This window comes from Prunus persica, chromosome G1 (genome assembly GCF_000346465.2).
Source record: "Prunus persica cultivar Lovell chromosome G1, Prunus_persica_NCBIv2, whole genome shotgun sequence".
In the NCBI taxonomy this organism is placed as follows: domain Eukaryota; kingdom Viridiplantae; phylum Streptophyta; class Magnoliopsida; order Rosales; family Rosaceae; genus Prunus; species Prunus persica.
The window spans coordinates 32,264,090-32,278,538 of record NC_034009.1 but is presented as its reverse complement, the minus strand read 5'-3'; the positions used below and the strand labels follow the sequence as shown (position 1 = coordinate 32,278,538).

General features: G+C 37.5%; 3 protein-coding genes across 5 annotated transcripts; all 3 read right to left on the bottom strand.

Annotated features, from left to right (window-relative positions):
* Positions 18–2,405, bottom strand: LOC18792713. Of its 3 annotated transcripts, XM_020555889.1 has the most exons (7): positions 2,101–2,405; positions 1,990–2,004; positions 1,445–1,735; positions 878–1,012; positions 701–757; positions 404–538; positions 64–318 (listed from the first exon to the last, which is right to left on the bottom strand). In XM_020555889.1, the coding sequence occupies exons 2-7, from the start codon at positions 1,990–1,992 to the stop codon at positions 253–255; spliced, it is 687 nt and encodes a 228-aa protein (XP_020411478.1). In that variant the 5' UTR covers positions 1,993–2,004; positions 2,101–2,405; the 3' UTR covers positions 64–252. The 3 variants fall into 3 exon arrangements, with proteins under 3 accessions (XP_020411479.1, XP_020411478.1, XP_007222634.1); XM_020555890.1 differs by lacking the exon at positions 1,990–2,004 and having other exon boundaries at positions 18–318; positions 2,101–2,402; XM_007222572.2 differs by lacking the exon at positions 2,101–2,405 and having other exon boundaries at positions 1,990–2,093.
* On the bottom strand, positions 2,696–5,701 carry LOC18792500 (uracil-DNA glycosylase, mitochondrial). The gene is made up of 6 exons (XM_007226303.2): positions 5,180–5,701; positions 4,725–5,098; positions 4,591–4,621; positions 4,130–4,265; positions 3,377–3,460; positions 2,696–3,063 (listed from the first exon to the last, which is right to left on the bottom strand). Exons 1-6 carry the CDS (start codon positions 5,604–5,606, stop codon positions 2,997–2,999), a joined length of 1,119 nt encoding a protein of 372 aa, XP_007226365.2. The 5' UTR covers positions 5,607–5,701; the 3' UTR covers positions 2,696–2,996.
* On the bottom strand, positions 5,774–9,145 carry LOC18793786 (DNA repair protein XRCC2 homolog). The gene is made up of 10 exons (XM_007226090.2): positions 8,587–9,145; positions 8,340–8,487; positions 8,116–8,213; positions 7,849–7,919; positions 7,580–7,642; positions 7,354–7,491; positions 6,880–6,973; positions 6,297–6,333; positions 6,107–6,207; positions 5,774–6,005 (listed from the first exon to the last, which is right to left on the bottom strand). Exons 1-10 carry the CDS (start codon positions 8,887–8,889, stop codon positions 5,982–5,984), a joined length of 1,077 nt encoding a protein of 358 aa, XP_007226152.2. The 5' UTR covers positions 8,890–9,145; the 3' UTR covers positions 5,774–5,981.

Genomic DNA, 14,449 nt, shown 5'->3' with positions numbered 1-14,449 from the left:
GTGATATTGACATTTGATTTTCCTTGTGTTGTGAACTTGTTGTGAGGCAGCCAGCACTAATTATTTATGCACAAATCACAGATTTGATAATATTGAACATTTGTGTTCATCTTCAAACAACCCTCTCTGACTGACGTATAAGTATTGGCTAATTAATCTAGCTTGATGCAAAATACATTGGGTGGGTGGGGGGTGGGCAACTCACTCCCACTGCTTCTGCTTCACTTATAAATTCCTCCACAGTTTGCCAATTTACTTGTAAATCCATTCATTTGCACGCCCTCCAGACTCGTCCATATCGATAAAAATGCTCACTGCCTGCACAAAATGACTCACAGAAATGGTTATACGGACAATAAATCAACAAACATATCCGTTGTTCATTATTATTTCTTTTGTTTACCTTTCCTATCCGAGGCCTCTCTTTGAGCTTTGCTAGGCTGTTTCGGATATGCGACACAGCTCCCCAGCATTTCAAGGTGTTTGCCACATCGTCAAGCCTCAATAGATACTCTTCTTCAGTCAGTGGAAAGGATCTCTGAGAGACAAGCTCATACATAACATACACCAAGGAAGGAAACCATGCAAACTCAGAGATTTGGATTGGATTAATTATTTAACTCCTATCAATTTTGCTTTTGCAGTTTGCAGACATGTTGCTTGTTCCAACAAGAAAGTTCAAATTTGTTTGAGTACATACCTGCTCCATATACTTCCACATGACATTCAAAGCAAGGAGATTTCTTCCAAGGAACTCCTACATTGGATTGGATTGGATTGGACAAATGTAAAAGGACCAAACAGTTTGCTAAGATCCCATAATCATGAAAAATTACCGTGTTATGCTTGTCATCTTCGCATCACATAGAAAACATACCTTCTTTATGAGTTGAACGTCGTAAGACCTCCCATACTTGTTCCTAATAAGAGTTGCCAGGTCTATCCCACTGAAGGAGGAATCATCTGTTCCAACAAGTCTTTCAAGATTCTCTCTAAGCATTTCACTATTCACCTGAAACAATACACAGGAAGGTCAATAAAAACACATGTTTCGCCATCTAAACTCAACATCTGCTATTAATTCCATCTAAAATAGTGTACAAATACGCACAGTTAAATAAGTAATGCTTTCAAATGAATAGCAGATACCATAAAAATTTCTATAGAAGATAGCAATAGGGATTGATTTAAGCAGTATAGATCATATGTATGTGCAGATGATAATATATATATAATGGAAACAGGGGAACAAGTGAAAAAATATTTTCTATGCAAATTGAATTTGGCCAAACTGTTCATTAATCTATAAACTCAGTTGAGCAAATTGGGACGACGAACCCGCTAGACCAGAATCAAGCTTGAGGAACCAACGTTTCACATCCCAATGGTTTCTGTTAGCAGTCATATCACAAATATGGCAGCGGAGAGAAGAACATCAACATACCCCTCCAGTTTCAGGTTTGGGAGAAGAATCTTTTGCATCATTTGGATCTTCTGAGTCATCTGGATTTATGCCATCATCTGTTGTACTTGAAAAGATAGGCCTATGTCTCCGATCACTGTGATAACGGATGTGACAATTACCAGTGGAAAAAACCAATCCTCCTCTTGAAGGAAAATACGAACCATTATATCCAGGAAGTACAACTTTGTTGAATCCCATTCCTGTGTTTAGGTTCTCCTGAACCCCAAATGACCAATTACAGTGGTGGCTTGAAATAATGCTCGTCATTTCCTGAAAAATGCATTGAAAGAACTCTATGACTATCCCAAAATCAACAACAATATTACCCTTAATTAATAATATTTTCAAAACGCCTTCTTTCTTTTTTCTCTCTTTTTTCAGGAACAACATGCAATCTGGAAAATTTACAAGAACAAACATTCAGAATCCAGGTTGCTAATTGGGTTCCATTATGATTTGAAAAGCAGGAAGAGGAAAAGGAGAGAGATAGAGATTCATTATTCATAGTACTGATTACAGCATACCATTCTTTGCGACGCCTGAGAAATTTAAACAAATAAATGAGAGAGAGAGCATTCAATTCAACTCATGAACAAGAACAGTATTAAAATTGGGCGTGTAAATATAAATCCAACCTGGTATTGTATGGAAGTGAAGTGAGCAGATATGATTTCTGGGTCTAATGCTTGCTTGTTTCGGATATGGTAGTAGGATCTAGTGGTGATTTTGCAACTCAACTTAGAATTGTACGTAAATTAGAGAAACCCAACAATAATCAGGACCGTTGGTTGGTTTTTCCTACTTAAGCAGTAAGTTTGTGGCTGACAAGGAAAGTCCTCTGCTTTGCTTCGCTTCGCTTCTTTGATGAGTGAGTGGTGGCGTGTCGTGTGTTGACCACTGCTGAGCGTGAGGCCAATGACAACTAGTCACGTGCACACAAGAAATCCAAGTCCAACTTTCTTCATCAAGTTTTGTTGGGCGTATAATAAGCATATGGTTGTATTTCTGGCGCCACTAGACTACACCAGACCAGAGTGTGGATAGGGCGTGTAGAATTTGCCAACCGTGATTGCAATTGCATTTTTAACAATCAATCAACTTATCACCAACAAACAATCATTTTTCAAATTCAAAATCCATAGATCCAAAGTCTAAACTTTTTATCAGAATTAGTAGAATTCTAATAATCCTTTAGTGGATGAGATTAGAAAATGAAATTGGATTGGGGGGTATATAGGAAATGAAGAAATTGCTATTTGAAGTAGTATCTCACAAAAGGGAAAGGATGAGCAGAGAAAATTCAGAAACATTCAAAAGAACCCCAGATCAATTGACTCCATCGGACAAAATGAATTGCTTAGGGGGCAACACTACCTGGAATCTTGGATAGTTAGACTACCGTATTCTGTACAAAAAGACTAATGTATCAACGTCTAAACAAGTCCCAAAGTCGCTCATACATGATGAACTTAACTGAGATATTTTGAGACAAAATACAATTAGGTGCTGCTTGCTGAGATGCTTTTCTAGATCAAAGTTGCCAGTCTATGGGAGGAATACCCATCTCCTCCAGAAGCTGGTTCGTGCGAGAAAAATGCCTGTTCACATCATGAGCAAATTATCTGGTTACCATGTAATTTTTCTTAACATAATAGTCACATAAGATTATATTTCAAGACATGTAAATCTAAGGGGTTATACTTGCAAATACGGTGAAATTTCGCATGGATAAAGACAAACAAAGAAATCCCAGGAAAATGCATACTAATTATAACAGCCTATCCCAGATTTTTTAACAAACTAATTATAAGCTTATCACCATTATGCCATATTAGAAGACATGGAGGGGCTCTCTGTCCCCACCCTCTTGTCTTTATTTGGATAGGCATTTCTTATGGAGTTAAAACTGACCTGCAGCCAAAGAAGCCCCTGTTTGCTGACAAACCAGAAGGATGTGCCGCTTTGAGAATGTGATGCTTTGACTCATCAATCAACCTGCATTGTAATTCAATTCTCCAATCAATTGAAAGATAAAAACCCCTTAAACTCTTCTCAACCCATTTAGCCGGAAACTGAAACCCTTTTCATGGATAGTCCTCTATGCATTCCCTCCAAGTTAAAGATCCTGACTATCAGAAGTTGTGTTCTTTTTTGTCGAGCTCTAGAAAGTACAAGCATTGAGATTCCTTAAAATTTTACAACCAGGAGATGTCAATCATAATATCTTTAGAACTTTCTAAATGGAATAGCCTCGGATGCCTATATAAGCAGCGCCAGATGTTTGCAATATTCACATATTGATATTATCAAGTTGGTTCCGTCAATGACTCATTTTGAGGGATGTTCTAGACAATTTTACAGTTGAACAAAGGATAAAATGGGCCAAAGTTTGTTTTATGATTGAGAGAACATGCCGTATACAGCAAAGCTCCTCTGTTCACCTAAATATTATTCATTTCAAATTGAAACACTTAACATGAGCCAAGGTGTCCCGATTCCTTGGTACTTTAGGCCAAAACATGAGAGCATAGACAAGTATATAACAACTAGCATGTCAGTTTGTTTGTGTGCGTGTGTGTGAGAGAGAGATAATATTTATTTTGTTGGAAATGTTCCATTTGCAGAGCCACTAAATTTAAAACTCACACCACAAAACAAACCTACTTGGATTTCTGCTGAGCAGAGTTTCCCCATAGGAGAAAAACAACTCCTTCCCTCTTCTGTGAAATTGTTTTGATAACAGCATCAGTGAATTGTTCCCATCCTTTCTTGGCATGAGAGTTAGCCTGATGATTCCTAACTGGATATGAAATTGAAAGGTCATAAGACAAAATAAAATGGAGTAAAATAAGGAGAGAAAAAAGAAATGAAAAAACTATCCAGAGCCACCTTTATATGCTTTTCCTGATTCCCATCCTATGGTTAATTGGAAAACATTATCTACAACTCTCACTTTGAACTTATTATTTTCATTGAGAAAAAGGTGGCGAAAAGTAGCTAAAGCGATTGGCATTTGTGAACAATCAATCCACTTTAGAAAAAGGTTGAACTAACAAAATTAGTGCTTTAGTTGTAAAATCTAAAACAAGTATCAGAAAAAATGTGTTTACAAGACATGAGCTCACCAGTGAGAACAGCATTGAGCAAGAGAACACCCTAGAAATAGAATCAATTGTAAAGATGAACATCAGTCGCAATTCACAACTCATAGAAAAGAAGCTCAATGAAGCATAATGTAGAAGAAAGATATAAAAAAAACCTGAACAGCCCATTTTTCAAGATTGCCATGAGAGGGAATTGAACAGCCAAGATCTTGGTGGAGTTCCTTGAATATATTAACGAGACTTGAGGGAACCTTGACACCCTCAGGAACAGAGAAAGAGAGGCCCATCGCTTGACCCGGGCCATGATACGGGTCCTGACCCAGGATGACAGCCTTGACCCGGTCAAAAGGTGTGGAGTTGAGAGCGTTGAAGATCAAGTGAGTAGGCGGGTAGATGGGAAGGGCGCCGCCGCAAATCTCATTCTCGACGAACTTGGAGAGGGTCTTGGCGTAAGGTTTCTGAAGCTCCGATGGGAACGCTTCCAACCACGTCTCCTCCACCAGTAGCTCCTCCAGTTTCACTCCTTCACCTAAATTAATAATTAATTATATCAGAATGAAAATGAAATGAAATTTGTTGTTGTTTAATTGATTAAATTAAAATAAATTACCTTTGGAGTTGGAGTTGGAGAGTCTGTTGGAGCAGATAGACAGGTTGCGTCTGGCTTTGGCGAGCAGCTTCTGGAATTCCATGCGTGACTTTTGCTGGGCGGTGAGGTCGGAAGAGGAAGAGTCATCATGGGATGGTGGTGGTACAGGCGAGACAGAGTCAGAGTGTGTGGCTCTGATGGAATCGGTTTTCAAGCGTTTGGCGGAGGAGGCAGTGGGTTGGAAGAGATCCAGTAGGGTTTTGTTTTTGTTTTTGGAACCCATTTCTTCCTTTCTTGGTCGCTCTTTTTCCAACGCCATCGGAACTGCGCTCATTCGATCATAAAAATAAGCTTTCCTGTTGATTGGCGCCAATGGTCGTATTATTGTGCTTTTTGGATGGGCGGGAAAATGACATACACCGAGGGAAAATGAAACGACCAACCTCATTCCCCCTCTCTCTTCTCAAATCGGTTCCCTTTCCTTTTCCCTTTCCCATATGTAGTTGTTGTAAACGAGGTAAAATGTTTGTTTGTTTCAACGTAGGCTTCCTTTTGCCTATCGAATCGAAATGAAAATATAACAACGTATCATCGTGATTCGTGTCGGATTGATTGTGCTGGAAAATGTGTTTGTTCTTCAAATAACATTTACAAGCTTTAATTAAACAAATATCAATATAATGTAACTCTGTTTTTATGTACACTACTACACTAGTCTACTCTATCATATTCTCATATTTTTTAATACAATATATGGTTTATGTTCTTTTTTTCCCCTTCATTTTTTTGTGCATAGGTAGGGCCACTCCTTCCAGTCTCCAGATCATGTGACAATAACGATACCAGCCTGCACAATCAGGTTACACCATTAATTTATTGTGCAACAAAAATTATTCAATTCTTTTAAACAGTTCTCAGATCATGAGAAACGTAACAAAATTTTCTCACATCTTTTACGGTAAACTTGTCTCGAAAACTAATTGAAGGCAACAACCATTCTGACAAATAGACGGAATGTTCTTCGTAGTGTCTTATAGGCATATGATCATCTGGAAGGAGATGGACAAATGTACATTCGTAGTCAATGACAGAGAACAAATTTAACCAAAAATGTTGCCATAAAAAGAAAATTATTAACCTGAAGCTCGCACAAGTATCTTGTGTGTAACAAAGGACTGCAACAAGCAAAACCAACGGATTAGGGTACAAACATGCTATCACACGAACTAGCATGTCAACTGGGTTTCATAAACAGATAGTGACAAAGTAAAGAAAAAAGATGACCACCATTAAAATAAATTCTCTTCTGTAAACACTAGAGTTCTTGATTTTCTCAGTGGTAATTCCAATATTCCCTGCAATCCCTAAACAATTCCTTAATAACTGAAGAATCCTCCATAAAATGCATGCACAATTTCAAATGCATCGTTAAATCATGTTAAATAGCTATAAAACGACAAAAAGGTTTGGCTATAATCTACTATTTCTTAAACCATTCGTGTGAATTGGTAATGTACTGATTAAACATACAAGTCCACTGCATATGCAACATAAAAAAAACTAACTGAAAAACGAAATATTTATTTGGCTAAGATGAACTGTACACGAAAACTATAATAGCACACTTAAATATCAAATATCATACAGATAAAGATTGACTCACGATATAATAGCACACTTAAATGTCAAATATTCATCAAGCAACTATTGATGAATATTACCTGCCAGACAGATGGCATATACTCACGATATGGAAGTTGTTGAGTATTACTTGCCAAATTTCTTAACCCTGAGGCATCCAGCAAAGATTTATTTCTGAAATTGCAGTTATGAGAGGATCATGGTACAGTGTATTAACAACTGAGAATAGCATAGTATACAGCAAATCATGTATAGACAGGGTGAAACCATAATAGCAGAAGGGGTTTTGTCTTAGGGGAAAAGAGATTGGTTTTCATGTTAAAAGCTAAAACAATTATACAATTTAAACTGAAATATTTTCTGCCTTTTCGTAAATGAAAGTCTAGGTTTTGTTTCGTCAGAAAAATGAAAATAAAGGTTGACTACTGACAAACCGGGAATTCACACTAAGAACGAATTAAGATTTTGCCCTTCCTTTTATCTTTTCTGAATGCACAATTAACTGAAATCAACATAGCTGAAATTAAAGTTTTTGAGCTTTCGAAGGAACTCACTGTTTGACCTCATCCCCGCCATATGCATTCCCCAATATGATTTCTTTTGTAGCCATCACTAGCATGGGATGCACCAGCAGAAGCTTTTTGATATCCTGAACGACAGCATCAAACACACTCTGAAGAGAGAGGCATTTCCTATGCACAAGATCGTTTGATAAGTCATTCTACAAAATAAAAGATTGTAGGTAAGCTATGAACAAAAGTAACCAACTATAGTAATTACCTCTTATTTCCCCCCAAGGGAAAGAATGTTGAGCCACGATCTACCCAATGGAAAGGTCCAATACTGTTAAAATTGGTTGGACATTAAGAGATCAATATTTAAATTAAACTGAATCCTGTCTGTTAAATCATGCGTATATTTATAATGCAACATCATGCGAAGGAGGAAAAAGCATGGACAGGTCTCAAAGTGATTCCAATTATATAGGAAACATCGCATGACATCTGAAAGCAAATGCAAAATTAACATTTCCAGATTTTAAGACAAACCTGTCAATCATGAGCAATTGAATGCCAACATGATGCACTTCTTTTTCCTTTTGAAGCCGATAGTGCAATGTCTATAATGCAAGAGGGAAAAAGGGATCGAGGCCAAAATAAAAACTACCATAAGAAATTCTACAACTATCTATAAAAGCTTTAATGAAGAGCTCGGTTGAATAAAGGTAGTAGTTGTAGAGATAGAAAAGATAATTGTCCTCTTTTATTTTCTTTGTGAATGAAAACTTATAGGAAAGTGAAAGAGATTCTTCTCACCTTGAGAGTGGCAAGAAATTCAAGACTATCATAACAACGGACATACAAGAAGCGTCTCATGCACAAAGCATACAACTCCTCATCGTAATACATTGACCCTAAACAAAATCCACAGAGCAAAAGGTCGTATTTTAGCAGCAACATCAAATGAAAAGCCTTTATTCATCATTCTTAGTAAATGAAGGAAGCGATATATAAGAGAAAGAGACACCAATTCAACTCACCATTGGGCTCCGTAATTTGGTGCTTTAGGATTTCCGAGAGGCGCAGAATGTCAAAGCGGCAATCCAAGTCAATGAACATTACCAAACGCTCCAAGCCCCCATAGTGCACCCCATTCCACTCTTTAGGGAGAATGCAATTCACAGCAGCCTAATCACACATAACACAATCAGCCCAAATAATTTGCAGAATAAAATAAATCAAATTTGTCTCTGAGACAGTAATTGCAAGTTTTATTTTTTTGCTCACTTGAATGAGGATGTGGGTTTTTGCCGAAGCAGAGGGGCCGACGAGCTCCACTACATTGCCGACACGGAGAGGAACTCGATGAAGAGGCGGAAGAAGCAAGAAGGGTCGCTCCGTTGCAACCCTACCAAGCATCTTAGCTGCGCTCTCGTCACCATCGATCCACCCTTTGGCCGCCATTTGCATCGTTCTCAGCGCTAAGATTTTGAGCGGGAGCGGGAGTGGCACAATGGTTGCTTTGGGTTCCTTCTCACCTTCTCTATTTCCTTTTCTTTTCTTTTTCTTTTTTTCTTGAAAAAACAACATTTAAATTACTTTTAGGTTAGAACATGTCATATGACCAGTTTTGTGTTGTAGTGTTGTTATCATGGTGTTAAAATGTAATGGGATCTTTAAACAATTTTTTAGTAACTTTATCAATAATTGCTTTATGGTGTATTGTTATCATGCTGTTAAAATTATTATTATTATTATTATTATTATTTTCTTTCAATGAGATCAATCATTTACACTAGGGCATCTTTTGGTGGGTAGAATAAATAGTGGGATTTGTTGTAAAAGAATAAACATGTGGAGCCCACTAACTATTCATTACTGTTCATTACTGTTCATTTGGCGGCTTGATAGAGTTTTCATTACTGTTCATTACTGTTCATTTGGCGGCTTTGATAGAGTTTGTCTGTCACGGGTGAACAGTGATGAATAGTGATGAATAGTGATTATTTCAGCCTATAAATAAGAAGAGAAACGGAAAGAAGAAGAGAAGAAAAAGGAGAAAGGAAGAGAAGGAAGAAAGAGGAAAGAGAGAGCAGAGAGAAATTCTCCTAGAGAGAAAATTCAATGAGCCACATATATTGTAAACACTAAACTTGTAGCCCTATTATTTTACATAGTGGAAAAGTTACTGCTGCTGCTCTCCGAGGACGTAGGCATAGCCGAACCTCGTTAAATGCTGTGTCTCATCTACTTTACGTGCAGCTCTGAATTATCACACATATCCCAGGTTATTTTATAACACGTTATCAGCACGAGAAGCTCTCAGGTATAATTTTTGTGCTGCACTATTATTTATAATACTAACCATTATGTTGATGTAAAGAAGAAAAGCCAACGCATCTAGCTTTCCACTAATATATATATATATGAAAAGTTGATGGTAATATATATAATATACTATATTTATCTGCTTTTCTATTACTAACCATTAACAAAAATGGACCATTGGTAATACTAAACATATTATCAGTGGGAGACCGTTACTAATACTAACAATTTAATTTATGAATTTAAATTACCGCACATTTACATTTATTTAAAAGGGTGGTGCGGGTTTATCGTCCACGCCTTTACTTTTATTTAAAGTGTGGTGCGGGTTTTATCGTCCATACCAGTAATTTATTTACCAGCAATTTATTTTATGGACTAAATGTGCTGTATGATGAGTTTTTACAGTATGCAGATCAGGACCAGCAATTCCTTGATCCTCATCATACAATTACATCAGGACTTGAAGATCCTTGATGATGATATTGATATGAGAGCTGGCAGTCTCTCCGGTACTATACTTGTAAACATGTGATTGGACTTAAAGGTCCTTGATCCCTGACATGTGAATAAGGACCTGGGGTTCCTTAATGATGTAATAGTACCGTATTGGTTCATAGTGCCGTACACATGGATGATAACTGTACTGGCAGATGTACTGTACACATGAATAGATATGTATTCATGACTTGATGAACAGTACTATTCACATGAATAGTGACGTATGCATAAATATGAGCCATGGATGATAACTGTACTGGCAGATGTACTGTACACATGAATAGATATGTATTCATGACTTGATGAACAGTACTATTCACATGAATAGTGACGTATGCATAAATATGAGCCATGGATGATAACTGTACTGGCAGATGTACTGTACACATGAATAGATATGTATTCATGACTTGATGAACAGTACTATTCACATGAATAGTGACGTATGCATAAATATGAACTATTTTGGGTAAACCGTCACTATATACAAAAGGGAACCTGCAGTTTCATGGTGCCGTACACATTGATGATAACTGTACTGGCGGATGAATAGATACGTATTCATGACTTGATGAATAGTACTATTCACATGAATAGTGACGTATGCATAAATATGAACCATTTTGCGTAGCAAATGATATGGATTGAAGTCCCGAAAGGACAATCCTTTGACATGTTAATATTGATATTATGCACGCCTAATGCGTAGCAAATTATATGGGTTAAAGTCCCATAATATGGGTTAAAGTCCCAGAAATTAATTGACATGTATGTATTAATCTGTGGCATACCTGCAGCATGACAGATATATGGGTGCACGCCTGTTGCGTAGTAAATGATATGGATTGAAGTCCCGAAAGGACAATCCTTTGACATGTCAATATTGATATTATGCACGCCTAATGCGTAGCAAATTATATGGGTTAAAGTCCCAGAAATTAATTGACATGTATGTATTAATCTGTGGCATGCCTGCAGCATGATAGATATATGGGTTCTAAATGTTCCAACTCCCTAAATGGAGATTTTCCACGCCCTATGTAAAATAACGCTCCATTGGAGGTTATAATCCACATTCTCACATAATAAAAGCCCCATGAAGTGGCTTGGGTACCCAAAAGCAAAGAAATGCTTATAATTGATGCATGCGCATGCACATGAGAATGGTGGGATCATGAATTGATGAATGACAATTTTTTTGTTCTTGGAGTAGCTACTCAAATCATCAATGGGCTGTGTTGATTGGAACCACGTTCAATTATTAAATGTCGACAATATCATTGGCCAAAATGGAACGAGGTAATTCCATTATAGATGAGAATGAACGTGAATGAACAAACCCACAGTACGAACCCCAAAAGATGCTAATACTGAAATTTATACTTGGGTGTTCGGAATAAAAGGGAATATACCTACTTTGTATGACACATTGTTTCTGGCAGAAACAAGGAATGTTGGGTTTTCTCCATATTTACAGATTCAATTGTGCCCCCCCTTATTACACAATTACGGAGACCAACATATTATCTTTAAGGGTTATTAAATGCACAGAGCATATCGCCAGAAGCGATTCCCTAAAGATGTATAAATAGCTGGGTTAAAGCTATATAATGTGTCATAAAGTTTAATCCCCTTTTAAACAAAATCCGTTGAGAGGATTGACATTGCATAAAACACGTCCCTAAAGGACATGTGCTTGAAGCACAAAATTTGTACTCAATATTAATATGCATAAATTACCTCAGTGAGTACATTGATTATAGTGTGATTGCAACACATTAAAGATTCTGCAGAATTCATGAAATATTTGTCTCGATCGAGCATTATACCAACGAGATTCTTGCTTATACTAAGAAAGTATTGAAGCATTTTTATGAGGATTATCCGTTGGACACTTTAATGATTTTCCGGAAGTATACTAGACCAGATAGAGCTCAGCTCACACTGTACTCTTTTTCCTTCATCCAGATTTTTATCCCACTGGGTTTTTTCCTGGTAAGGTTTTAACGAGGCAGTGTCGCTCAAGGGTTTAGGGTATACTATGAAAATTTTTATGGTCGCTTACTGGACAAAAGCTAGTCCTAAATCTTTCAGGGGGAGATATTCATCAGGGGGAGCATGGTTTTAATAAAGACCTTCATACACTGTACTCTTTTTCCTTCATCCAGGTTTTTATCCCACTGGGTTTTTTCCTGGTAAGGTTTTAACGAGGCAGTGTCACTCAAGATTGACTCACAGTAGCAGTGTCAACTACGATATTCAGAAAGCTGATCAACAGTATGACTTAAAGATATTTTGCCAAGCATCAGGGGGAGCGCACCATCAATAAAGATCTTCAAACACCGTACTCTTTTTCGTTCGTCCGGGTTTTTATCCCACTGGGTTTTTCCTGGCAAGGTTTTAACGAGGCAGTGTCGCACGCGCGCCAATATACTTAGAATTTTATGTTACACATAGTTATGTACTCTTTTTCCCTTCGACCAGTTTTTGTCCCACTGGGTTTTTACTGGCAAGGTTTTTAACGAGACATATTCTGTATAATTTGTGGTCTCCAAGGGGGAGTGTTGTAAAAGATAAGGTGGAGCCCACCCACCACTTGGGGCTTTGCCTACAAAATGGAAGGCTCATCCCTCATTGTTAATACAATCAGAAGAGAAAAAAACTTCTCTCTCTCTCTCCATCTAAATTCATCTAAATTCTCTCTCAATTTCTCTCAATTTCCTCTCCTCAAAATATGGACAATTATGTAAGGGCTTGAAGTCCCGGAATATGTACAGAAAATTGTAAAAATGTCCATACCATGAGAATATGTGGCTTTGGCCTGAAGTTCAAAATTTAAGAGTATTGAGAACCTGAAGTTCCAACAATTAAATGGACAACCCTTGAGGTATTATTGCAAATTGTGGTACACCACATATTTCTTTGGCATAAAAAGATGATGAATTTAATAAAGTTCGATTCTGTTATAATCGACACCTCAAGGAAGAAATATATTTTGTGAATTCCGGTTGTTAAGAATACACCGCGAAATGGATAATATCAATATAAACCTCAAATAATGAATTGAGGCTCCCCACATATTTTATTATACCTGGGCCGGAAGCCCATGCATCCAAATATATGAGAGATCCTGAACTTGAAGTTGTGGGTATATAGTAGTTAATGCTCTTCACTACTATATTGCGATATTATCGTGGCTTTTACTCAATTCATATTTCATGTCCATTTGAAAAGGGCAAATAAATTCTGAGTTTGTACCCAGGCCAAAAGTTCCGGGCTACCATGCAATTTGGGAGAGACAATGTGGTTATTTGAACCTATAAGGCACAAGGTTCCAAACCGTCATTTTGAAAAGACGTAAAAACCACAGGTGCAAGTTTAAGAATGTGCGCAATTATTATTACAGAAACATACAACAGATAGATTTTTTCCACCTGCAATGAAGGTGCAGGCCCTGTAAAATCTATAAAATTACATTATGTTCTGGAAGCCTCTGAAGGAAGAGGACGGCGCCTCTTAAGCTTAGCCATGAGCTTCTCGTGGTCTCCCAAAATTCTTTCATTGGAGACCTGTAGCATGTCTAGCCTTCTCAGTGTATCAACTGAGTACGAACTCACCAGTTTCAACAATGAATTATTCTCTCCTTTAAGTTTCTCAACCTCCTGTTGAGACTCATGAAGCATTCTTTGAAGAGACGAATTTTCAGTTGTCAGCTTCTCAACCTCGTTTGCTCTAACACGCAAACGATCAGCCATGTTAGAAACAGAAACAGCACTCTGAATGCTAAAAGCCATTGAGTCATCCATAGCCTCTTCCTCAGACCTCCCTGTTAACAGCATTTCATCCATTGGAGTAATGAAATTCCTAGCTACTATGACAGCAGTAGCATCATTCATCATCACAGAATCATTAACTGTGAGATGACGATTTTGGGATACAAAGGATGGACGCCAAACTTTGGCGTCACTGTTTGCTGTTGGAGCATCATTTAAATTGAAATAATTTGGGCAGGAAGAAGAGGAAGCCATTTTTGAGAAGGTTTCGAAGAAAGTCTTAGGAAAACTAAAGTTTCAGAAAATGAAGAAATTTGAGTTGAAACGCAGTTGCTCCAATCAAGTTTTACAAAGGCCAGATCTATAGGAGGAAATATGGCTACTGTTTTTCAGGACCCCAATATCTTCTCGAATCCCCATATTATCTTTTTCTTTCCTAGAGTCCAAAACTTCACGTGGCCTCTAATAATGCATGTCGGCACTTTCGGCGTTTTCAAGCATTATTTTCAAAGCCGATCTTGCTTTACGGATTTCACGGAGCTACTTTT